The sequence below is a fragment of the Acanthisitta chloris genome, unplaced genomic scaffold (assembly GCF_000695815.1).
Source record: "Acanthisitta chloris isolate BGI_N310 unplaced genomic scaffold, ASM69581v1 scaffold39172, whole genome shotgun sequence".
Lineage (NCBI taxonomy): Eukaryota > Metazoa > Chordata > Aves > Passeriformes > Acanthisittidae > Acanthisitta > Acanthisitta chloris.
In genome coordinates, this window is record NW_008659449.1 from 9,294 (window position 1) to 34,830 (window position 25,537).

The following is a 25,537-nucleotide window of genomic DNA, read 5'->3' on the forward strand; positions in this document are numbered from 1 at the left end:
AACAAAACCCTTAATATTTGTAGAAAGGAGCAGAGTATGGTTTGTGGTGTGCCTTTACTTCCTTTTCTTTCTGATGTTCACAGCATTTGTCCTTTGTATGAAATGGAGTATTAAATAAAAATACATAATCAGAGGAAAACCTTTTTTTCTGTGGGTACAAAATTGCACGTTGCTCTTGATTTATTTTTTTTTTTTGCCAAACTTTGAGACTTTTGATTTAAAGAGCTTGAAAGAATTTGAGTGCTGCTTACTGATCTTTGGAGCTCACACCTAGCTGTGGAGGAACAGCTCCAACCAGAACAGAGCCAGGTGGGAGAGCAGATCTCATCCTGCTGCACAGCAAGCCAAGCTAATTGTTGAAATAATGAGTAAGCAGTTTTGTGAAGTGGAAAGAGAAGGTGCATTGCTTTTGTTGTGCTTTATGCCTATTAGTCTTCTATAAGTAACAAAAATCCTGTCCCTTGAGGTGGGTCTAGAAATGGAATTACTGAATGATTTTGGACTAAAAGGGAAGATTTAATTCTAGGCTTTCCTGTGTTTAATGAAGAGAAAAAATTCTGCCTTTAGCTGGAAGAAAATGTTCTAGGACAGACATTCTGCCTTTGGTATGTCATGGGATCCCTAGGGAAAAACCACAGTCATAGTGGGAGTTGTAGAGGTCACTAGCAACTTGCAAATGTTTCTTTCTTGTGATCCTGTTTTCATGGCTCCCAGACACTGAGTGAAGCTATAAACAATATGCCTGCATGGATGGGGGAGGGCAAGTGAGGGGATTTGAAAATAAGAATTTACAAAGGTCTTTTGGTTTTCTTGGAGAGAGAAAAAAAACAACAAACTCCAGCAGTGCTAAATCTTTTTAAACTGTTCATCTTGGTTTTGTTTCAGCTGTTGGATCCTGTGTTATTTTTCAGTAACAGGTAACACATATGTTACCTCTTGGGCAGTACTTTATAGTGAGTTCTATTTTTTTCAGGATGACCTCACCATTAATTTTATTCATGGTATCTGAAAGTCTCTACTGTGTGAATCCAAGAATATTGTATTCTGAAATAAAAAGAAACCTGTACGTAAGGTAACTTTAAAGAAACCAGCTCTGAAATGCAGTCACCTCGTGTTCTCGTGTTGAATTAAACTGAAACTCCTTTTTGCTAATTTCCAGTGAGGTTTTATATCCTCAGGAAGGAATAATCTTATATTTCTGCTGTATCATAATTCTACAGATGCTACCAGTAATGTTAGGGGGTTTAGCTCTGTCTGGAGCAAGACAAACATACTCAGCACTGGTTTTGCATGGGGGAAGAAGGAGATAACTATGTATAAAACTGGTAGTGTTTGGAACTGTTTGCCTGTTCAAGAAGGAACCTAAATGCTAAGATGTTTTGACAGTGTTAAATCCTTCTGTTTGCTTCCCTTGAGCTGCTGTTTGTGATCAGATAAGCAATTCCACGTATTCGCATGTTTTCTGTGAAGTAGTAAGGATGAAGGTAATACCTAAGAAGTAAGACACAACTGCAGTGCAACAGTCTTCTGCTTTCTAGTCTAAACAGAGCAATATTCCTAGCATTTAAATTTGTGTGTAATAATGTTTTCACGGAGAACAGTTTCAGACATCTTTGTACTAGTCTTTCTGGGGTTTGGGCGAGTGCCAGCTTGGCAAGCAGGAAGAACAAAAGGACAGTACTGAAAATATCTAGTCTGGAGCAGTCTTACTGTCACCACGCAGCAGGTTTGGACAGCAGCAAAATTAGACAGGCAACTCTGCCCAGTTTTCTTCATGTTTTGGAGTGCCTGATGCGTCTGAAGATGAGAATAAAACATCTTGGCATTTAGAAAGGTTGAAATGTCTCTTGCATTCTGAAAAGAATTGTTCTTGTTCCAGTAACTGTTTTATCCATACAAACCCACAGCTTCTCTCTCAGTGATTCCACAGGACTTTGCAGAAGCTTATTTGGGGACATATGTGTAATGATACTTCCATCAGTTTGACAGATAAGCAAAAAGATCACTTAACCTGCACACGAGTGCACAGTAAATCAGCATCTGTAAACATAGTTGGACTGTTTAATGCATAGAAAATGTTTTCTTAAGGCAGTGCTAGCAGTCTAGAGGAAGCTTCTACCTGGAAAAGAAATCAAATCTAGACACAAATCCTAATGAGCAGCTCTCTGATACCAAAGATACCACAAATTATTGTAAAACATGGCTACATCCTGTCTATGGAAACAGTGTAATGGGATTTGTCTCGTGACTGGAAAAACTAATGGGCTTCAATTAAAGTGTAGCAGTTTACTGAATGACTCATTCAATTTCAAATATGGACTGATAAAATTGAATCGAGTGTTTAGTCTGTCCTTTTGAATGGATTTTGAAACACTAGCTGATGTTTATAGCAATGCAAAATTACTCAGTTCTCTCTGTCAGTGGAATGTTTTGCACCTCTTTGCATAAACATCCCATACTTTATACATTCGATACAATAGTACAGCTCAGTATGCTTTTTGCTTCCTTCTATGCTTGCTAGATTTCTTGCTGCTTGGTACATCAGAGATGGAAGAATTTCCTTGCAGAGTCTGGAGAGAAACTGTAGGTGCTTGTGCTGATGACAGACAGCCTTAACTATAAGTCTCCTAAAGTGAAGGTATATTTTCCCCCTAGATTGGCCCACTGACAAGCACAGTGTGTCTTCACCTGTGAGATGATAACTGTTATAGTTTACCAAAACCAAATTTTCTAAACTTGGAATCCTTTATTCTTAATAAGGGACTATATCAGCTATATCAGAGTGTAGCTAATTTCTATCCTATAAGAAAATAGATGATATAAATTAGCATTAATGTGGTAAGTGTATCTGGAAGCAAACAGGAATCAGTACTGTGGAAGGTGAATTGTTTATCTTCCTGCTTTCTTCCCCCTGTGTATGTTTAGTAATTTTGAATGGAATTTCAAAGTCGATCACTTCTAGGTTGGGTGCTCAGCGAGGTCAGTGAGCTGCTCTCAACCCGTTCTCCTCACAGCCTGTATTTGTGCTTGGGACTGCCCTGACTGAGGTGCAGGTCCTTGCCCTCAGCCTTGTTGAACTTACTGAGGGTCCCACAGACCCACCTCTCCAGGTCTCTCTAGATGGCATCCCTTCCCCCCAGTGTGGTGACCCCACCACACAACTTGGCATTACCAGCAAACTCGCTGGGGGTGCACCCAATCCCACTGTCCATGTCACTGACACAGGTGTTAAATGGTGCTAGTCCCAATACCAACCCCTGAGGAATGTCACTCATCACTGGTCTCCATTTGGACATCCAGTTGTTGACTGCAACTCTTTGAGTGTGGCCATCTAGTCAATTCCTTATCCATTGAGCAGTCCATCCATCAAATCCATGTATCCAGTTTAGAGACAAGCATGACATGCAGGACAATGTTTTGCACAAATTCAGGTATTCCAAAGCTTTTGCAGGTGAAAAGTGTTTAAGGTGCTTTTGGAAGGTCAGGGATTGCAGGTGTGCTGTAGTGCTCATTTGAAGTGTTTGCCTGTACCCTCAGTTGGATTTAAACATCATCTCTCTAGAATTCCCTTAAAATTATAGTCCTTTCACTGTCGAAGAACATAATTGATTCTATTTATTCCAGGCAGCCTTCCAGATTTGAAAGTGTACACAGAAACACAAGCTGCCAACTATACTTCAAAACTCTTTCTGTTTACATTTTTTGCTTTCCAAATCCAAACCCTGGAGGCGTGCTGGCATGTGCAAGTGAAATGAATGTGCACACAGAATGACTGTATACACAGTTCCAGCACATGCCTGTATCCCAGTTTAACACAAAGGCTGCTGTCTTGAGGCACCTGCTCTACAAAGTGTAGATTTGTGGATGTCACTTTTGGACCGTTTGCAGGTTTTTAAAGAAATGATATTGAGTTGTCATTTAATTTGAATTTTTAAGAGGTCAAGGTCGATGTTTATTTTGAAGAGATGCTTGGCAAAAAGGATTTACTGTATATTTACTGTCCCCTACTCCTGCTTGTTTCTTTGTTAGCAATTATTGGTGGGGAGGGAGGCAAACTTGCAGTGGAAGGAGACACCACTCTTGCAGCTGTGCTAGCCCAGCCCTGCTGCAGTGACTCACTCCCCTGTGCAGACCTGTGCTTGGTGACTCCGTGGGGATCTCAGTGAGGCAGAAGCTACTCCAAGAAAGGGAAAGTAAGTTGTTCTCTGCCACTTGAATCCATCTGGCCCTGTAACCAACTGGCTCAGCAGCACAGGCCCTGGGCAGGGCAAAGATGGGCTCTTACAGTTCAGAGGAGCCTCAGCAGGACTGTGGAACTGAACTTGAAAGACTGTTGGTGTTAGTCTGTGTTGTGAATATTTAACTTGATTGTGGTCCATCTATGCTAACATTTTATGTGTGTAGATAGGAAAGTTGATATGACTGCATATTCCTGTTTGTTTGGGGGGTCTGTGCTGGTATATGCCATAACAGTAATGTATTTCTGCCTGTGTTTGTAATTAAGAAATGTAAATAGGCACATGGTGCAGTGATGTGGAGAATGAGTCTTGTTCATGCTGTGCCTGATCAAAAAGCTGACATTTAACCTGTGTATTTCTTTTTATCTGTAAACTGAGGATAGTTATTAGTAATTTGGAATCCTCCAAGTTACTCTAAATTGTGTTATTTGGCTCCATTGGTAATGTTTTGTAATTAATGAGCTTTCCAAGTTTGTCTCTTTAAATACACAGTGTGTGCTCAGAGCTTTCCATTTCAGCATCCGCTCACGGAGGCTATTACAATGAGGAGGGAAATAAAATAGCTTCTTTAAGCTCTTTTTAAAAAGAAGTCAGTTGCAAAGCCTTTCTAAATATGCATGAGGTGTTAGTTGCAAAGCATTTTTCTAAATCTGCAGTGGCACTTCAGTACTTTTGTGGATATTTTTAAAAGCCCAAACTACAGCTACAAAGGAGGGATTAAAAAAGACAACCCTATTGCTACTCAGAGTTGCTTCGGAAGCAGTGGATTTGTGAAAACATCATTTTCATTCTAATGCTCCCTTTTAAGAACTGAAGTGTGGCAAGAGCAGGTACTGGATGTACTTGGAAGAAAACTTTTCAGAAAATAAGTACCAAGGCATAGGAGTGCAGAAGTGAGAGGATCATGGGTTTATTTTTTCTGTATAAATTTCATATATTTGTTAGTCATATCAATATAAAATATTTTATACAAATAGATATTTTTAAAATTTGCTGGGGAAATGGCAAACTTGACATTAATTGCTTTTCCACAGTGAGACCTTTCAGAAAGTTGATTGAACCGAAGTGATGTGGAGCTGTTGATTTGGGATTTTCCTTTCCTTACTGTTTCCTAAGAAAGCTAAGATAGAAGGACAGTCGTGAGAGGGCCCATGGCTTTAAAGGTGACAAAGAATGGTTTGATAATTGTAGTCTGGGATTTATCCCAGCCCTGTGCTCACAGGACACTTGTTTGATGGATTTGGTGGATGATGGACCACACTTTACATGGCTGTTAGCCTCTCATAATGAAGTTAGTGAAATTGTGGGCGAAGTGTCAGTACGCACTGCTTAAGACTTGCATAATGCAGTAACTGAGGTCTGTGGTCTGTAGTTCAGTGAAAATGTCTTGCTGCTTAGTGACAGTCAGAAGAGCAATTTCTTAGGAAAGTAATAGAAGATACTCCGTCTGTGTAAATGTGTGCTCAGTTTGGACCTTGAATGGGGTTGTTCCTCCTCTACATTGCAAAAAGGTTGTGATAAAGAGGAAAGGACACGAAGGTGACAAAGATTGTAAAAAATTAGAATGATTTTTGGGCAGAAAAGGGCTAAATAGTGGGGAGGATCTCTGTAAAATTAAGAACAATGACTGCAAAGACACGGAACTTTGTTTCGTTGCAAAAAGTCTGGGATGTTGGGTGAAAGTAGCTTCAGAACAAAGAAGAGCAAATATTTTGTTACATGAGTGTTCTTCACTGTTTTCACAGGATGTCAAGAGTTTGTGTGTGGAAACATCCTGAACAAACTCAGTAGTTCTTGATGAATTTCTTTTGCAAATACATAAATATTGCCTCTGGTTAAGGAAATTAAAAATAGTGATTGGTGAAGTATCACTATGTGCCTGCCTGGTTCTTCTGCTCTTTGTTTGGCATCTGCCCTTGGCCCCTGGGCTGTAAGACATCTCTGCTCTGTCCAGATGCTGTTTTCTCATACCTGCTCTAAGATGGAATGAGGCAGCGCAGCTAAAAGGTCAGACACGTGTTCCCTCCTTCCCTTTGGCTTTCCATTCAGGCAGCTGCCAGAGGGAACTAGAACAGGGAATTGATGCTAAATAAAACAAGCCCAACTAAAAAATGTTAATGGGGCTCAGTTCTTCTGTCTCATTCATGGCAAAAAGGGTTTGTTACTGGTTTAAGTAGCTTACACTGATCTAAAAAAGCTGCAGCCAAGTTTTGTGTGTACATGGATTCTTAAAATCAAGTTCAGAGGTTTTAGTAAATACTTAACAAGTACTATGTTAGTGGTGGAATGGAAGCCCTGGTTTGGCTAAACTTAGCAGAGCTGCTGGTTTGTATCTCATCAAATGAAAATAAATGCTTCTCAGCTTAAACATGTTTGAGATTAGTCTAAAAATTGCTGTGGTAGTTTGAATATGAAATAATTTAATCCTCCATGCTAATGAAGTGTTCTAATCATAAATTATATAGTTCAGGTAAAAAAATTCTTGTTTTTAAGGCCATATGTATATTGGCATTTTTTCCAAACTAATGTGATTCTGCTATTAACTGTTTATTTGAGTAGGTATTTAGATCGAATACAAGTTCCTCAGGCATCAGTTTCATCAAGTCTCCTTCTGTGAATGTAAAATATAGCCACGATTATTCATCTACAATTTTAAGTGGTGTTTGAACAGTTTTATCTGAGACTCCTGGTGCTGTTCGTATTTTAGATTTTAACAAGTTAAATTCTGATTTTTACTTAGGTTTCCACGTACGAATCACTGCTTGAAAAGCCTGAAGTACAAAGTTATCTCAAGGTTTCAAAATGCCTCCACGGCCATCGTCCGGAGAACTATGGGGCATCCACTTGATGCCACCGAGGATCCTTGTGGAGTGTCTTCTCCCAAATGGAATGATAGTGACTCTAGAATGCCTCCGTGAGGCCACCTTACTAACTATTAAACATGAACTCTTTAAAGAAGCAAGAAAATACCCTCTCTATCAGCTCCTTCAGGATGAATCTTCTTACATTTTTGTAAGTGTTACGCAAGAAGCAGAAAGAGAAGAGTTTTTTGATGAAACACGGAGACTTTGTGACCTGCGACTGTTTCAGCCTTTTCTAAAGGTTATTGAACCTGTAGGTAACAGAGAAGAAAAGATTCTTAATAGAGAAATAGGTGAGATTATCTTTATTTCAACATAGCTAACCTGTTCAGCTGTCTTCTCATCAAAATATCAATGGGTGGTTTGTCTCCTGCATCTGTCAAGTTTGCATTTCATAACTGTTAGTTGTTGCATCAAATGTCCAGTGATGCTGATCACAGTAAAGCCAATATTTGTAAACTGTGAATTCAGCTCTTTTATGCTGTTCTGTTCTACTCACATGTTAAGTCTTGGCTTCATAATATGTATTTGTAGTTGTGTGTGAGTTAGAGGATGGTTTTTTTGCATGTCGCTTACTATCAGGATTTCATATTGTTATAGAGCAGTCCCTGTTCTGTTGTTTGGGAAGTCAGTCATAATTTGTTTTGAAGTTTACAGAATTGTAAATTCTGGATTTAACTGCAAAACTTAAGCCATAACACACATTTTAATGCTCTTCTAGCGTGCTTAGAAAGTAACATTTCAGACATGAGGTTTTTTCACCTTTCCCTTCTGGCATAAGAGCATGGAGAGAGGAGGGAAACAAACAGCTGAGGCTGAAGAGAGAGAGGGAGACAAACTGTGATGTTTTGAATTATCTCAGGAGTACCTTATTGTTTTCCATGATCCATTGTGGAAGCCCAAGGGGACTAACATATGTTCTAGCATCCATTCAAGTATTAAATCCAGGCAGTACAAACATACCCACTCCTGTTGCTGACAGATGTGTACTGCAGTGGTAGGGACTTGTCCACTGGAAGTACTTGTTCTGGGCTGCTCCCAGTGGTTAAATTATTGAATTGTTACAAATGCATCATAAGTGAATAACTTGTGTTTCATAAAGCTCAGCCTGCTCAGGACCAGGGCAGAGTGGTGGTTAGCCAACCATGCAGCAGGACAATTGAAAGTTTCCATTTGAACATTCATGCATAAATAATGATTTATCCAAGTAATCTCATTAAAGTAAATGGAATTACATCTGAGGCTGAGGACCTGAGAGAAATGGACTGTTATTGCATGAATCTGTGCCAAAGAGCTTAAGTTTAGTATCTCTTGGAGTGCTTGTCGTACTTCTAAATGATGTAGGTCATTAAAAAAGGAATTAATTGCCGTCCTTCAGTTGTAAGCAGAGTTGATAATGGTCCTAATAGGTGCCAATAATCCTCCCGGTTTTAGGAAAAATCTGATCTCACAGCTCATCTGGTCCCCTTAGGAAACTCTGTGCTAACTTCAAAGGAAGTTTAGTACTGGTCCTTTTCTTCCAGGAGGAATGTTTGCTGTGAGAGCAGTGATTTAAGGCTTCCAGGATGTTCAGGGAGTGTACACCTGTTTTCTAACCTTTTTTTTGTGACTGCTGAATGCACTTAGCTTTAGAACTGTGTGGATCTTGAGTGATATAAAGCAGTTATGTAATATATACAAGTAGAAGATGGTGGTTAACACACTTATTTTCAGCTGTGGTTAGCTTAAGGCATTTTGTCGCTGATAGAAGAAATCTTTAGGTCTAATTGTCAGTTACAGCTATTTCCTCCTGCTGCTTCTATACTGTAGGTTTTGCTATTGGCATGCCTGTCTGTGAGTTTGACATGGTCAAGGATCCAGAAGTACAGGACTTCAGGAGAAATATTCTCAATGTTTGTAAAGAAGCAGTGGATCTTCGAGATGCCAATGCACCACACAGCAGAGCATTGTACGTCTATCCTCCAAATGTAGAGTCTTCAGCTGAACTACCCAAACACATATACAATAAACTAGACAAAGGTAAGATCAGTATTTACAGTAGAAACATAAAATATCTTCACTGTTTTGAAATCAAAGAGTACAGCTTAGGTAAATCACTGTTTTGCATACTGTATTTAGTACACTTTAGAAATGTCTCACACCTTAAGTTATTCAAAATAGTTTTCTTGATAGGGCATAGATTTGAAAGGATAATTAAAATTACCTTTTTTGCTATTCTGATAATAAAATCTTGAAGTATAGCTTGGTAAATAGAGGTGACTTGGGTAGGAATGGCTTGTTGGCTTTGCAGTTTTCTGTGACATTCAGAAATCTGGAATAAATGATGCTGAATCACTGAGTTATTTTACAGTCCTCAAATATGAAAGAGTTACTGATGTTTTGTTGGAGGCTAAAAAATCAGAAGTATTCCGTTAATAAAAATATTCCTAACCTCAGGGATAAAAGCTTGAATTTACACTACAGCTAAAAATAAACCGAGTGCATCTAGTTCCTTGCAGAAGTTACAAACCCTCTGTCAGTTTGAGCTTTGAAGATTGTTTACATCTTCTTTCATAGTGCAGACTGTTTTCTGTGTTGGGGAGGGGTGGGAGTTTTGGGGGTGTTTTGTGTGTTTGTGCTTTTTAATTTGAAAGTGTACTGAAAATGATAGGCCTGACATTATTTTACATTTCTTTTAGGGCAAATTATAGTGGTGATATGGGTAATAGTCTCACCAAACAATGACAAGCAGAAATACACCTTAAAAATCAACCATGACTGTGTGCCTGAGCAAGTGATTGCTGAAGCAATTAGGAAGAAAACACGAAGTATGTTGCTGTCATCTGAACAACTGAAACTTTGTGTCTTGGAGTACCAGGGCAAATATATTTTAAAAGTGTGTGGCTGTGATGAATACTTGCTAGAAAAATGTCCACTGAGCCAGTACAAGGTGAGTAACACATGGGATTTATTTATTTTGAACTACACTAAAATAATCCAAATTTGTGGAGGAGAAATGTGATCAATGTCAGGTCTGACTTTTTCATTAAATTAATCCAAAACATGATAAATAAGTGTTTGCACCTTTAAACAAACTGGCTAGTGCATGTGAGCTTATTTGTTGCTTTAATTGCTTCAAAACAAAGAGGAGGAAGAAGAGGTAATTTAAACTAAGGTTTATGTCACTTGTATAATTTTTATTCTTTGAACGTTTACCTCTAATGTTAGTGACAGGTAAGTATTCAGAAATATCCTAGATTTTTGATGGCAAGAGGTGAGTTACATTTGAATGGTGTTGATGTAATACAAAAGGAAATTCAATTAGATATTAAATTATGTGACAACCATTGGTACTGTAAATCTTGTCCTTTTCCCCTTTAGGGTTGGAAAATGGGAAAACTCTGTTTTTCCACTGCTTTTATTTTTGTCCCTCCTATAATAATATTCAAAAATGTAAACTTCCAGCACTGCAGAAACCATTTCTATGCCTTCCTTGTTTCTGTCTGTCCTTCACTGCCTGGGTTTTGTTAGTGCTGGGAGTGTGAGGCAGAAGGGCTGACAGAGGAGCATCTGAGCAGCCTCTCTGGAGCAGACAACAATGTTAGCCTGTAGATTTCCTGACAGACTGCTGCTGCTTCCTCTTTGAGGAATGTATTGTTGTAATGAACTGCTTCCATTCCTTTGGCTAAAATGGTTGACAATCTGGTCTTCAGAGGAGAGAAGGAGGGGTGGGGGATCCTGGATAATGAGAAAAGCAGCCCTACATTATGGGAGCTGAGGAACAAGTGCAGGCAAACATGAATAATTTTGCACAGTCATCTTAAGATCAAACGCTAGACCTATTTGATCTAGTGTGGTTTCCTCAGAAGTCTCTGCTAAGCCTTTGCTGTGCTGCAGCAGAGTGGCTAATTAACTCCAGGGCTGGACCTGTCTTAATGCACTGTGTTTTGTGGTGCTGTTGCCAGACTAAATGCTCTCAGCACTCAGTCCTGACTGGACACCCCCAGCCTTACAGCTGGGGTCTGTCAGGATCAGTGCTGAGTGTAAGGTCATGAGCACAACTGAACCAAAAACAAGTGCATCTGTCATTTGCCTTGTGCTCCCTGCCTGTGACTGGGAGTATCAGGCTGCTATGCTAGGTCTGCACAGCAGGCTGGTACAGCACTTGCTGTTCAAAAACAGCTCAACTGCTTCCAGGAACAGCTCAAATGTGTCTGCTTTGTGCTGCACTGCTCTGGAGCTAAGGAGCTCTACAAGAAACCTGACTGGTCTTTTTGTCAGCTCCGTTCTCCATCTCCAGTTCAGCCTTCTGTTGTTGTAGGCATTATGAAGTCCCCCTGGGTGACCCTACCCAACAACATATTTAAACTTTTGGATGTTGTAACTTTGAACACTGTAAAGGATGTACATACAGGGACGTCATAAGCTCTTTAAGTGTGCTTTTACTCTTCTATTTTCCTGAGTATCTGTACGTTTAGATTACCAAGAGTGTAGGCTTTGCAAACATTTTGGGTTTATTTTCCTGCAGTATATAAGAAGCTGTATAATGCTTGGCCGCATGCCCAACCTGATGCTGATGGCTAAGGAAAGCCTATACACACAGCTGCCCCTGGACACCTTCACAATGCCATCCTACTCCAGGCGTATCTCTACAGCTACACCCTACATGAATGGAGAAGCTACAGCCAAATCCCTCTGGACTATAAACAGTGCTCTCAGAATAAGAATCCTTTGTGCAACCTATGTAAATGTGAACATTAGAGACATAGACAAGGTAAGGCAGATGTTGTATGGCACCACACATGGTTTTCAGCAACTCATGGTTTCCCTCCTCAGTTTTCTGCTCTGTGTTGACATTGGAAAAGTGTTACTTAATGTATTAGAAAATTAGACCACTTTTTATTTAAATGGAAGTCCTCAACTCCCATGTTTTAGCATCTGGAAACTTTTGTGTATGGCTTAAAATCTGTGAGTTGTGGTAATTAGCTAAATATTCTGCCTGGTCAGAGCAGGACTCAGTTTGCACAGTTCACTTAAGCAGAGCATCTAATGGATAGAAAAAAAATGTTGTTATCTGTGTTCTACGTAATAAAATAATGAACTTATTTGAAAAGAATGAAAGAAGAGGTATGGAGTGATAAAGGAGAAAAGACAGGTGTAGGGTTCAATCCCCCTGAAGACATCTACAGCCCTGGCTCTCTTTTCTTGTAATTTATTTAGTCTTTTCTTTCACTATATCTTGGCACAGGAAGAATTGGGAATAAATATCAGGGTTTTTTACTGTTCAAGTTTATTACTGTATTTTTTAAGAACTAGTTTTGCAATTAATGGAGAAAAAGACCAAAACATTTTTTTCTAGAAGGTTTTGTGCTTCACACTTGACAGAGCATGAAATAATTTGGGCTGGGGAGTGGTGGGGCTGTTTGGATTCCAGTTTTGTTTTTGTTTTTCACTTGCTGAAAATGAAAGGATAATGTTATAATCATGGTATGTGTTGATAGCAGTGAAAAAAATTGTTTATAGTAACATTTCAAAGCCAGTACTAATATGAATGTTGTTTTCAGATCTATGTTAGGACAGGTATCTACCATGGAGGGGAACCTTTGTGTGACAATGTGAATACTCAAAGAGTACCTTGTTCTAATCCCAGGTAAGCTAAATACCTGAGTGACTATAGAGAACCTAACTTGCAGGGCATCATAAATGATGATAGCACTGAGGCAGTAAAGGTTGGACTTAGCAAGAAGCCCTCCCTGAGTCATGGCTGGGAATCCTTTGCCTTCAGTTTTGTAAAAGTACATTACATAGGCAGCTAAACGATGTTCCCAGAACTCTGACTAAATGAGGAGGTGTGAAATTCCAGCATCTGCTGGGATTAGATGCAAACTGTGTGTGCAGAAGCAATTCTTGACTTGCATTTTCTGACTTCATGTCTTTATTAATATATTTTGAAACTTTTATTTTTATCTGTACATTTTCTATGAATATGATTAGGTCTTATAATTAGAAGGCCTAATAATATACATAGTTGTTGAAAAATAGCCTCTCCTTCTTAGTTGCCCTGAATATAGCTGTACTTGAACTGATAGTTTAAACTGTTTAAGAGAGAGAATCTTGGAAAGGCAGTGAAGGTTATGGCTTGAAAACATGGATATAATCACACAGATCTGTATTATGTGAAATGAACATGTGAAAAAAGTGAATTAAAGTTTATCTGCCAATTTCTTCATTCTTAGAGAGGGGCTTTCACAGTTATTTCTTTGTAAAACTGCTTTTAGTAGCAACAGACACATTGAAAAATTAATGCTGTCCTTGGAAGCTGCTGCCTCTTTCAACTGAGAAAATTCAGCATGATAATCCACTTAGGAGAAGAAACTGTATTCAAAAGTTCCTCTTCAGAAGCACAGTTCTGCCAACTGAGAGCTAAATTCTACTTAGACAAGTTCATGAAAACAAAACCAAGCTCTTCCTGTAGAACCAATCTGTGCTCTCATTACTATGGTAAATAGAAAAATGTTTGAGTTAGAAATATTGATTTGGATTTCCATGCTATATTCCCATCTTGCAGTTATCTTTTTTATTTTCCAGCAGTTCAAATTTAATTTGGTTCAGAAAGCTATGCCATATTTTCCCCAGTCGCTTTTTATCCCTGAACTGAAGAATACTTCACAAGCTAAACCTTACATCAGTGTAGCACATCTGCAGATCCAGTACCTTTAGGTTGCAATAATTGAACCTAGCATGATTTTTTAAACAGTGCTGGTGCTAGAATGCTATTGGGGAAGTTTCCATTCCCAAAAGGAGTGGATGTGGTCAAGTGCATATAGCAAGGCCCTGAGAAGTAAGAGAGTGTACACTTTATGCATATAGACAGTTTAGGTAGGCATAGAGCAAATGCCTTTTGGCATAACTGTTGGCTGAATGCAGTTGTCTCCATGCTGTCCTTCAGCCTGGGTTAATTCTGCTCTTTGAATCTTACAGATGGAATGAATGGCTGTTGTATGACATGTACATTCCTGATCTCCCACGTGCTGCTCGGCTCTGCCTTTCGATCTGCTCTGTTAAGGGCCGGAAGGGAGCTAAAGAGGTAAAATACTTCATGGGTTTAAGATGCTAATGAACAAAAGATACTTAAATCAAGTTTGGGAAGGTACTTGGTCAGTGCTGTCCTGACAGTGAGTCTTAGTGCAATGTTTGACTTGAATCCGAGTAAAAGAGAAGGGTTTCTTTTCTTGTGTCTTATTCATACTACCACTTTTTTGTGTTTGGAAATGGAACAACACTACAAAGCTTTATCCATTCAGCACTGGGAACCCTGTCTGTGCTGCACTGCCAGACACAGAGAACAGTGTTAGTGTTTTGAGGTGGAAATGCTTTTAAACTTAATTTTCTAAACCTATGTTACTAACCTATTTATTTTAAAAGGACAGTATTTATACTTTTAGAGTTGAATTTTCAAGTGAAGAAAATTTGTGTTCCTTTAGTATTTGATGCAAGATCTCAAATAGGAATTTGTAAGGATCTGCATGCGACATCTAATTGTAGCCACCAGCATCATTGCATTTTGGGTTTGAGCGTGTGTCACAGGTACTATTTAGGGTTCCTTTGTCTACAAGCAGGTTTAGGAATCTAATAGAACGATTTGGGTTAGAAAGCATCTTTAAAGAATCATCTAGTTCCAATCCCCCTGCTGTGGGCAGGGGCAATTTCCACTAGACTAGGTTGCTCAAAGCCCCATCCAACCTAGCTTTGGATACTTGCAGGGATGAGTCATCCGCAGGTTCTCTAAGCAACATGTTCCAGTGCCTCACCACCCTTATAATAAAAAACCAAATATTTCTCTTATCCAGTGTAAAACTATTGGCTTTCAGTTTTAAACTGTTGCCCCTTGTTCTGTCACTACAGGCCTAGGTAAAAAGTGTCTCTGTCAAAAAATCTTTCCCCATCATCATGACTTTCTCTGATGTGAGGAAGATGTTAGCTGTGTTTGCAGCTCTTTTGATGTTACTTTGTAAAATGACTGCTATGACAGTCATTCATAGAAAAATGTAGTACAGCTTCCACAACCTGCTTTCTGCTAATCTGGGAATGCTGCAACTTGATCTGGGGTGAAAGTGTTATTTCTCCTGACTCACTCTGCAGTAATTAATAGATGACACTGAAAAATCATATTTTAATCTCTTTAAGGAGCACTGTCCATTGGCTTGGGGAAACATAAACATGTTCGATTACACAGACACTCTTGTATCTGGGAAAATGGCTTTGAATCTTTGGGCAGTGCCTCATGGGCTGGAGGATTTGTTGAATCCTATTGGTGTCACTGGATCAAATCCAAATAAGGTATTTGCATGCCAGCTTCCTCCTTAAGAGTACCTGTTCAAAATATGCTGTATTCTCATTAGTATCATTCAACAGAATAAGTAATTTGAATTCCCTGTACATAGGAAACTCCATGTTTAGAGCTGGAATTTGACTGGTTCAGCAATCCTGTAAAGTTTCCAGACATGACTGTGATTGAAGAACATGCCAATTGGACTATTTCGCGTGAGCTGGGGTTCAACTACAGCTATGCTGGGCTGGTAAGGCAAACTCCCTTTCCAAGATCAGCTATTCAAATATCAAAGTATTGTTTACTACTGTTTTAATTTTACTCAGTATCTTACTGATAAAGAAAACTTTTTTTTTTAATGCCTGATTTATTGTAAAATCAGTTCTTCGTTGTGAGTTTAATAAAGTGGGTAATATATTCTCCTTTCTTTATAATAGCAGTAAGCTGACCTAATGCTTCACCAACCAACCAAAACACTTCAAAGGGAAACTGTCTTACTGGGCAAACTGTTGGGGCATTTTTGGCATGTTTGTGTTGCTAATTCTGGTGAATAAACTACTTAGTTTAACTTTTCAAAGGTGGTAGTTCTCCATCAATGATACAGTTTGAACATCACTAGTTTTCTCTTAGTGTTGTATTTATCCCCTTTATCTGTTGTTCTTTGCTGCAGTTTCATGTTTATGGGTAGACTTTCCTGTACAGCCAAAAGGTTCTTAAAACTCTTTACTGGCTGTTTTATGGGCTAGTTATGACCATTTTAAGGGAACTGATTGGCATACACATGGGTGTAGTCCTCTATCTCCCCTCTTCCACAAAGAGAACTCGTGTGTTGATGAGTGGCTTTATGGTGAGGTTTAGAGCATTCTTAAAAGCACTTGTTGGATGATTAAAGGAAGTAAAAAAGAAAAGCTGTAAAGCTGAAAATGCTTTGTATTTAAATCCACAGCTGTGAAATTAGTTGGTATGTTTTACATTTTCTTCTGGAGGTTGGTTCAAAGACTTGAGAGCTGCCCCAGAGAGTTCTGTGGTCTGTGTGAAGAAGTCTTGGGGTGGAAAGTTTCGCTGTGCCAAAAGTGTGTAGATGTTAGTAAGCTTCCCGTTTGGGAATTCTGGTGATATTTATAACAGTCCCATCTCAGCATGTCTTGAACAGTGGGTTGTAGGCATTCGATTTATCTTGATTATCTCTGCAGGAAGTCCATCATAGAGTAGCATGTCTCCTATGGTCTGTGCTGTGACTGAGCAGTGCTGCAGGGCTCTTAGTAAATGCTTAAGGACAACTGGCTTCTTGATAAATACCATTCCTTTGCTATAACACACCCTGTTACCTGGGCTTGTATGTGCTCAGCTCATTGCTTTGTTCCACCTGTAAGCAAAAATTAAATGGTGAGGCAGGTAAGGTCCCACTTCAGTGACAAAGTAGTGATTAACTTATGATTTTCATTTAAAAAAACCCCAACAACTGCGGTAGAATAAGGTCTCAGATTATTATCTTGGCTTTATTTTGTGATAATCCTTACAGTGCCATAGAAGAAGGTCATAGTGGTTAAATATGAAAGCCTATTTGCATCAGTGACAAAGTTGACAGGGAAACAAACTATATCACTGCTTTGGTCTCACTTTCTCATTGCTCATGCTGCTTTTCTTTCAGCCCTCCTGATCTACCAGATTCTTCTTACTACTTATCCTTTCTTAAATCATAGTTCATTAAATGCTTGGTCAGTTTGAACATCACTACTTATCTCTTAATGTTGTATTTATCCCCTTTATCTGTCAATGTGTGGGGCATGTTCAGCTCTGAAGCCAAATTTTCTGTGTTCAGGTACTGCAGATATTTAGACCTGTTTGCCTTTTAACTCCCTAAATATAGCTAATGTTACAATGTGGTTTTACTCATTCAAAAACTGGATACTAGATTGTTCTGTATTCTTTGCCATATCAGAAAGAATTAATCATTCCTTGTCTGAAATGGTCAAAATCTGCAAAGCAGTCGCTGAGGGACAATTTCTAATAATGTTTTTCTTACAATACAACAAGCATAACTTTTTAGTTTAACCTCACATTGCATTATATTGCATTTAAAATCAATTAATACATGAGACATCATTTATAGGTCCATTCATATCTCAAAAATGAAAGAATTTTCAGATACTAAATGTAACTTACTGCCCCACAATTCACAGAATCTCAAGTTTTTGGTGTTGACCACAACAGGATAAATACATTTTCCTTTTGGGCTTTCAGCAGCTTCAGCAATCTCAGACTGGGGATAGAAGTGACCAGTTTCATTTTGTGCTGTTCATGTTGTTCATCAGATGTCAACTGATGCTGTTTCTCCACACAGCTCATTTAGTTGAAATGTACCTCTTCTTGTCCCAGTGGTGACTAAAAGCAGCTGTAGAAATCTAAGACTTACTCCTTCTTTCTTTCTTTCTAAATTTTAAGTCCTGTGTTATACCATGTGGACACACTAAGATAGTATTGCATGACATAGGCTGTAAGGGTTGCTATGCTGTGTTTCATGTGTGTTGTATGACTACAGAAGGAATTGTGGGGAAGGCTGAGGTATCCCTTTCTCTCTGCAGAGTAACAGAATAGCCAGAGATAACGAATTAAGAGAAAGTGACAAGGAACAGTTGCGAGCCATATGCACACGAGACCCTTTGTCTGAAATCACTGAGCAAGAGAAGGACTTCCTCTGGAGCCACAGGTATTAAAGATCACAAACCAAACAAAAGAAAAAGCCCTTGTTGGCATAATCAGACTTCACCCCATTCACTTCACATTTGTCATGATTGTCGTGGGTTTTGCTCCCTTTTCTTCTGGGTTGGTGTTTTAGATAAGGCTTGTCAAGCATTCTCCATTGCATGTCTTAGTTTGTAAGTCTGTGGAGAAAAGTAACTTGTGGAATGAGTTTACATTTTCCCCATTGCTGGTCTTACCTGCCTTCATGGATCCTGACAGCACCTCATGGTACCCATGGGCTTCTGCTGACAAAGGAAGGAAAAGGTGCAAGGCTGTGGGGACACAGTAGATGGTTATCAAAGCGAAAGTAATATTTTGTACCTAAAACCTTTTCTCTTTTGCAGACACTACTGTGTGAACACTCCAGAAATTCTACCCAAATTACTTTTGTCTGTTAAATGGAATTCAAGAGATGAAGTGGCTCAGGTAACATACAGCACTGAAGATGTTTCAAGTTTTGAAGCTTTAAAATATGCTATTTTAAAGAAAGCTTCTGGAAGTTATAAACATGTTATGTGTGCACAGTACATTGAACAAAAACTTAGATGATTCAGGTTGCCACTATAATTGACAGGAGTCTCTGTCCCATAGTTCTTGTTCTTTAGCTCAGTCTGAGTCTTATTTCCCCTTGGTGGCATTAACTGAATCCCTGTTATGTTGCCAGTTTGTCAGTTACAGTTACATATAAGGTTTTAATTCTTTTTATAGTGGGTAAAACAACAGAGTCAACTGATATCAAATTGTTGATTGAGGGACTAGCAAGTAAACAGCTTCTACTCAGATGCAGTTTGTACAATACCTTCTAATGGCTGTGTATTGCAGTTTCTTCCTAATCAGTGCAAACCTCTAACATGCTTGGACTTCTTGCCCACAGATGTACTGTTTGGTAAAAGATTGGCCTTCAATCAAGCCAGAGCAGGCAATGGAGCTCTTGGACTGTAATTATCCAGACCCAATGGTGCGAGCGTTTGCAGTTCGGTGTCTGGAGAAGTCCTTGACAGATGATAAGTTGTCTCAGTATCTAATCCAGCTGGTACAGGTATATAACATATTTTGGTATGTTTGTTGTCTTGTGTATGTTCAATGATCACAGAGGCTTAAAATACCACAAAAGACATTGTGAAAAAGAGGTCATCAAAAATATCTGTTTGCTTCGTGGCTTATGTAGGAGGAGAAGATGAAATGCAGTTAATTTTCTGTAGTGCTGTGGTTGTTGATACTAAATGCCAGAATTTTGCAGAGATGCAAAACTGTTCCACCAACTGGAACAAGCAGCTATTTCAGCTATCCTAACATATGGGAAGGTATGAGCAGAAGCATCTTCTCAAAATTTTGAGCAAGTCAAGGGTAAAATATTTGGTAACAGTAAAGCAAGCATCAGATGGTAAGTGCCTGAAGTAGAGGCAGCCAGTGCACAGTTAGCATATATTGTTCAAATCCTCACACATGCAGGTATTAATACCAAGATCAGTCATTGTGCACAAATTAATGTAAAAGGTAGGTTGCTTTTTATTTAACTGCCTTTAATCTGTGTATTGTTCATAGAAATAATAACTGCAGCTGATCTTTTTCTATCTTCTCTTTATCCTTACCTAGGTTCTGAAATATGAACAGTATTTAGATAATCAGCTTGTGAGATTTTTACTCAAGAAGGCACTGACCAATCAAAGGATAGGACACTTCTTCTTTTGGCATTTAAAGTAAGCTTAATGTCATGTTAAGGGGTGGTGGGATTCATCTTAGTTATTTGTTCTAAAGGCTTGGCATACTAAATGTCCTTTTCTAGGAAAATACTACCACTTAAAATTGGTTTGTATTGGTTAGAGTTTGCCTGCATAGTTTGGAGGTAGGAGTCATCCCTTGCAGTTTCAGAAGTGAGTTAATATTCATAGAATCATATAATTTAGGGGTTGGAATGGACCTTACAGATATCTAGTCCCATCCCCTCCTGCCATGGGCAGGGACACCTCACTAGGTCGGGTTGCTCAAGGCCTCATCCAGCCTGGCCTTGAACACCACCAGGGTCGGGGCAGCCACCACATCCCTGAGAGCTGTTCCAGTGGATACTTGGGCTTGTGCTTCTTTTTATCTGATGATGATTATTCTAAACACAAGGTAGTCTGAGACTGCTGAAAGCCTCACACATTGTCAGCTGCCAGTTCCTCACCAGTTTTTTCCAGAAAATACTACAAATATTTGAGGCCTAAAAAAAGCCACACAATTCTACCAGATAAAGCTTCAAGAAAAGCTGTATTTTTACTTGCTTATTATAGAGCTTGATAGCCCAAATATCTCAGTGTTCCTCCTTACTAAGTATAACCTGGGCTTTTTGTAATTCCTGGTGTTGAGAAGACTGAGCATAGATCAGTCTACAGCATTCTGTGTTGTACCTAGGTCTCACCTAAAGTGCAGTTCTAACCTAGTGTGGTCAGACACAGAAACAGAAGAAAGGCATCTTTGTTGTGCTTTCAGTTTTCTCCTGTCCTTGGTAGACATTAAGGATAATGCAAGAACTTGCCTGATTAACTTGTTTGAGGGAATGTATTTTAGGACTGTATGAAGATGTTACAGGTATAGTTTAATTTTTGGCACCTCTAAGTGGTCTTGTCTCTAAGCTGAAACTGTTCTTCCTCTGTGTAGGTCTGAAATGCACAATAAAACTGTCAGTCAGAGGTTTGGTTTACTCCTGGAGTCCTACTGTCGGGCGTGTGGAATGTACCTAAAGCATCTGAGCAGGCAGGTGGAGGCTATGGAGAAGCTGATTAACCTCACAGATATTCTCAAGCAGGAAAAAAAAGATGAGACCCAGAAGGTATTATAAGCTGTGCCCATACCAAAACTGTTGCTGTTGAGTCACAGAAATTACTTAGAACTGTTTTATTTGGAAAGTATTAATGCTAACTTCAGTAAATAGTGTGTTACCCTAGAAACTGTAATATTTTCTGTGCATTGCCATTTTCTACCTCTTAAAGCAATAGAACTGAAGTTAGGGCTTTCAGTTTGTGTAATATGTGGTCAAGTGAAGTTGCTTCCTTTAGAATTGTGCTTTAATACCAAAGCTACAGCTGATACTTATCTTCACTTACATGTTATTAGTGGCCTCAAAACCCTGAGTGTGGTTATTTATCAGGTACAGATGAAGTTCCTTGTTGAACAAATGAGACGACCAGATTTTATGGATGCTCTGCAAGGCTTTATCTCTCCTCTTAATCCTGCACATCAGCTGGGAAATCTTCGGTATGGTATTGCTTTAAAATTTGTCCAGATATTTAAGGAAATGTTTAGTAATTATAGTGTTTACAATGCTAAGGTTAAATGTTCAAAGTTCACTGAATAAAACTCAGAGCAGAGTCATTCATAGAGTGAATTCAAGAGTGAAGTCGTTTCAGTCTAATGGGTTAGCAAATTAGGGACAACATGTCAGTTAGCTGTTCCTTTAAGGTGACAGGAACTGCAGTGCTGTTTCCAGTTGTAAGGAAAACACACTGCCAAAGGAACATTCACACATAACCAGCTCTTCTGTTGGTCTTAGCACTTCAATTAATAAGTTTGAAACTGAAAGAAAAAAATGGTTGATTGTCAGCTAATTTCATACTGGTTCAGAGTTTGACCAAACCAGGGAGAACTTAGTAGTATTACAGAAATATGATGTGAGAATCAAGTTATGCCTATTTCATAGAAATCTTCTTTCTTTTGTAGGCTTGAGGAGTGCAGGATAATGTCATCTGCAAAAAGGCCACTGTGGTTGAACTGGGAAAACCCAGATATTATGTCTGAGTTGTTATTTCAGAACAACGAGATAATATTTAAAAATGGAGATGGTAAGGAAAAAACAAGTGTAATTCAAAAGCTACATAACTGTTTATTTTCCTAACCTATTGTACAGTGTTTTTTCTGAGCATATAAAATACATATATAAAAAAACTTGAAAAAAACAGCTGAGCAAAGCCATTTTCATTTCCAGAAAAATTAAGCATGGACAAATAAGTATTTTTCTCAGTCAAAAGTATTGATTTTGTCTGTTGTAAGATGCTCAGTCTGTCAAGGTGGAACATGATACTATTTAATATTTGTTCATTTTACTTGAAAACATCTATAAGATGTTACAGATGTGTAATCTGTAATTCCATTGTCATGGTTTTAGTGTATATTTTTAAAATCACCACCACAAGTTTATATTAATTTTTGAGTATTTAAAACCTGATTTTCTCAATTAAGGGAACAGAACCCACACTAAACTATGCAAACCTTACTACCTTTAGATATATTTAGACATACTTTTGGGGGGAAAGATCAAGTAAGATCTAACCAAGTATTCTGTTGTTACAAAACTTGCAATCTTTATGCATTTGCCTATTTTAGACTTGCGTCAGGACATGCTGACACTGCAGATAATTAGAATTATGGAAAACATCTGGCAAAACCAGGGCCTTGATCTTCGGTAAGCATCAGAGGTCATTCCCAAGCAATACTGTTCTTCAGGGGTTTTGCATTGGTTTGTTCCCAGAGATTGTTTCTGTTGTCCCAAGGGTAATGAAATGCTATAAATAGTCATGTTTGCACATGTTAGAATAATATTTAATCTATTTAACAACCTTCAGTTAGCTGAACTATTGGATTTTATAAACATAAGATTGTATTTGAAAAACATTTAAGTCTCATTCAAGTGGGTATGAGAGCTAACACACAGTAGCCACACTGTGGTCAGCTGATTGTGACTGTAGGTTTTGCTTTGAACAAGTTGCCAAACTTCCAGCCCTATTGAGTGATGATTACTCTTTGTATTTGGTGTCTTTCAGTACACAAAGTAGGGGTTGCCCAGTACAATATGTGTGCAGCTTCTCCACCTCTGGATAGTCTGTGGGTACAGCAGCTGCTGCAGAAGGGAATTCAGTATAAACTGTTCTGCTTCTGGAAAGCTGATGCTAGACAGGTTACACTCAGATTTGTGTTTGCTGTGTGGTGGATCTTTAGTTGGTACTTGAACAGAGCTGATTCTGTACTCTCAGAACCTCTAGTTCTCGTTCCTCATCTAGACAAAAGGACCTATTGATCTGCATCATCTCTCATGTTTCTGGACAATTTTATCTCCAGTACTGTAATGAGTGACAGAATTATGGCTTTGTCCAAGAGTGGTTTGCAGAGTTAGTTGCCCGTGCCATGAAGAGTAGCCAGATAAAGGAATCTGCAAAAATACATCCTCTCCCACCTCTTGCCACCGTTCTTTGTAAAGGGAAAATTACAACAACTAACTTTGTCTTCCAGGATGTTGCCTTATGGTTGTTTGTCCATTGGTGACTGCGTGGGACTCATTGAGGTGGTGAGGAGCTCTCACACGATCATGCAGATTCAGTGCAAAGGAGGCTTGAAAGGAGCACTGCAGTTCAACAGCCACACCCTGCATCAGTGGCTCAAGGACAAGAACAAAGGAGACATGTGAGATTTCCTGTTGCTTGTTTTTCTTGTTCATGTGCTTCTTTTTGAGGGAATCATCAAGAGAACTAAAGTTCATCAAGTGGGAAATTATGTCTATAATTATGTCCATCTGGTTTGGGGCTTGCTTTCTTTTTCACCTGCCTTTGTTTTCTGAGTATTCCTGCTTGTATCTTTCCTAACGAGGAAAAGAAAAATTGTATTACTAGAGTATCTGTAGGAAAGTGTCTCCTGTTTTTGTTGCCAATAGGTATGATGCAGCTATTGACTTGTTTACACGTTCCTGTGCTGGCTACTGCGTCGCCACCTTTATCCTGGGCATTGGTGATCGCCACAACAGTAACATCATGGTCAAAGATGATGGACAAGTAAGATATGTTTTTCTAAAACCATAGCCTAAGGTCATACTCACTTTGGTATGAGTTTGTTTTGGAAAAAAAAGTCTTATCAGAGCTATAAGTAAGGTCAGTTTTACTGTGACTTCATTTAAACAAGGACTTGCTAATCTTGAAATACCTTCTTCTCCTTCCAAGCTGTTTCACATTGACTTTGGGCACTTCCTGGATCACAAGAAGAAAAAGTTTGGCTATAAAAGAGAGCGTGTGCCATTTGTCTTAACACAGGACTTCTTAATAGTAATTAGCAAAGGAGCCCAAGAATGTACCAAAACGAGGGAGTTTGAAAGGTGAGACTTCTTTTAAGCACTTAACCTCCAGAGTGTTTTGTACCTCAAATGCACTTGACTACTGGTGATATTTAATAATTAGACTTTTTAACTGAAAAGTAGTATTTTAATTGGCTTGCAGTGGGTTTGTTCTATTCTGTAGTTGAAGATCAGCCATCTACTTGTAAATCAGTAGGTAATCTTAGCACCTACATGACCTTTGGTTCATGAAACCTGACTTGAATTTTGCAGGGTCAGCATATATGTGAATAGAGATGATAATTCTTTAAACATCTGAAATTTCTTTGATTTAACACATAAAATCCTCTTGGGATTGCATAATTGCAAGAACTGAGAATGCCTAAATGTTGGGTGTTAGGTCTTGCTGGTCACTCAGCAATACTTCTCTCTCTCAGAGCTGCTCTGATATCAGCTCTTCAACTGCCTGTGTAGTTTGTCACATTGCTCGGAACCTGCTGAGAAAGAACTTTTATAATAAAGTAAATCTGTTGTTGTAGTCATCCTTAATATCTCTTTCCAGTGTTCCAGTCTTTGAGAGGTTTCAAATTTAATCTTTATTTCATTATGTTGGAGCAGGGGAAGACAAATTTTGAGTTATAGTGTCTGTCTGAATGCTGCAGTGAAGCTGCTTTGCATTTTTTTCCCCTCACGTGACTTAAGTTAGTAATCTCAGCATAAATGTTTATTTCCCATCCAGTGTGGGATAGCAATGCCTCTCTTTTCAGTGCATTCTTCAGAGTGTCTAAGGAGCAACAGCTGCTGCCCTCATAAAACTGCAGAAATGCATCTCTGATGATAACTAGGAAAGCACTGTTTGAGCAGTGTGTTAGGAAATACGTTTTGATATCTGAAATGTCAGTAGCAATGGCTAAGATGGCTCTGTGAACTCCCAGAAATGTGTGTTGGACAGTTGGATGAATTGCAAATGGAGTTTAAGGCTAGAAAGTCTGTCTTCAGTTTGGCTGTTGTGTTAGTCTGACCACTACTAATTCTTACAGAAATGAAGAGAAACTAAGTAGGAAGATGAGTATATTTTCTCAGCAACGTTATGGTGTTCTTATTAGACTAAGACTGTCCGTTTTTTAGTGTCCAGTTACCTGAAAACTGTTTTGGAGGTGAAGAATAGGCATCTAGCAGGGAAATACACTGAGCTTTTCCCCCCCCATCTCTTCCAGGTTTCAGGAGATGTGTTATAAGGCTTACCTGGCGATTCGGCAGCATGCCAACCTCTTCATCAACCTATTCTCCATGATGCTTGGCTCAGGAA

At 38.9% G+C, this 25,537-nt stretch overlaps 1 protein-coding gene across 1 annotated transcript in view; it reads left to right on the forward strand.

Moving 5' to 3' along the window:
- The first annotated feature begins 7,040 nt into the window (after positions 1-7,040).
- The window catches only part of PIK3CA (phosphatidylinositol-4,5-bisphosphate 3-kinase, catalytic subunit alpha), a 19,026-nt gene continuing 529 nt past the window's right edge, over positions 7,041-25,537 (forward strand). Inside the window, 21 exon segments of the mRNA XM_009069400.1 lie at positions 7,041-7,392; positions 8,909-9,118; positions 9,778-10,028; positions 11,607-11,852; positions 12,643-12,728; positions 14,060-14,165; positions 15,266-15,418; positions 15,523-15,657; positions 17,993-18,117; positions 18,497-18,578; positions 19,027-19,191; positions 19,749-19,852; positions 20,793-20,964; positions 21,283-21,389; positions 21,852-21,973; positions 22,515-22,593; positions 23,418-23,588; positions 23,836-23,953; positions 24,119-24,270; positions 25,446-25,535; position 25,537. The exon segment at position 25,537 is cut by the window's right edge and continues 529 nt beyond it. Coding sequence (XP_009067648.1) covers positions 7,041-7,392; positions 8,909-9,118; positions 9,778-10,028; positions 11,607-11,852; positions 12,643-12,728; positions 14,060-14,165; positions 15,266-15,418; positions 15,523-15,657; positions 17,993-18,117; positions 18,497-18,578; positions 19,027-19,191; positions 19,749-19,852; positions 20,793-20,964; positions 21,283-21,389; positions 21,852-21,973; positions 22,515-22,593; positions 23,418-23,588; positions 23,836-23,953; positions 24,119-24,270; positions 25,446-25,535; position 25,537 — 3,027 coding nt within the window.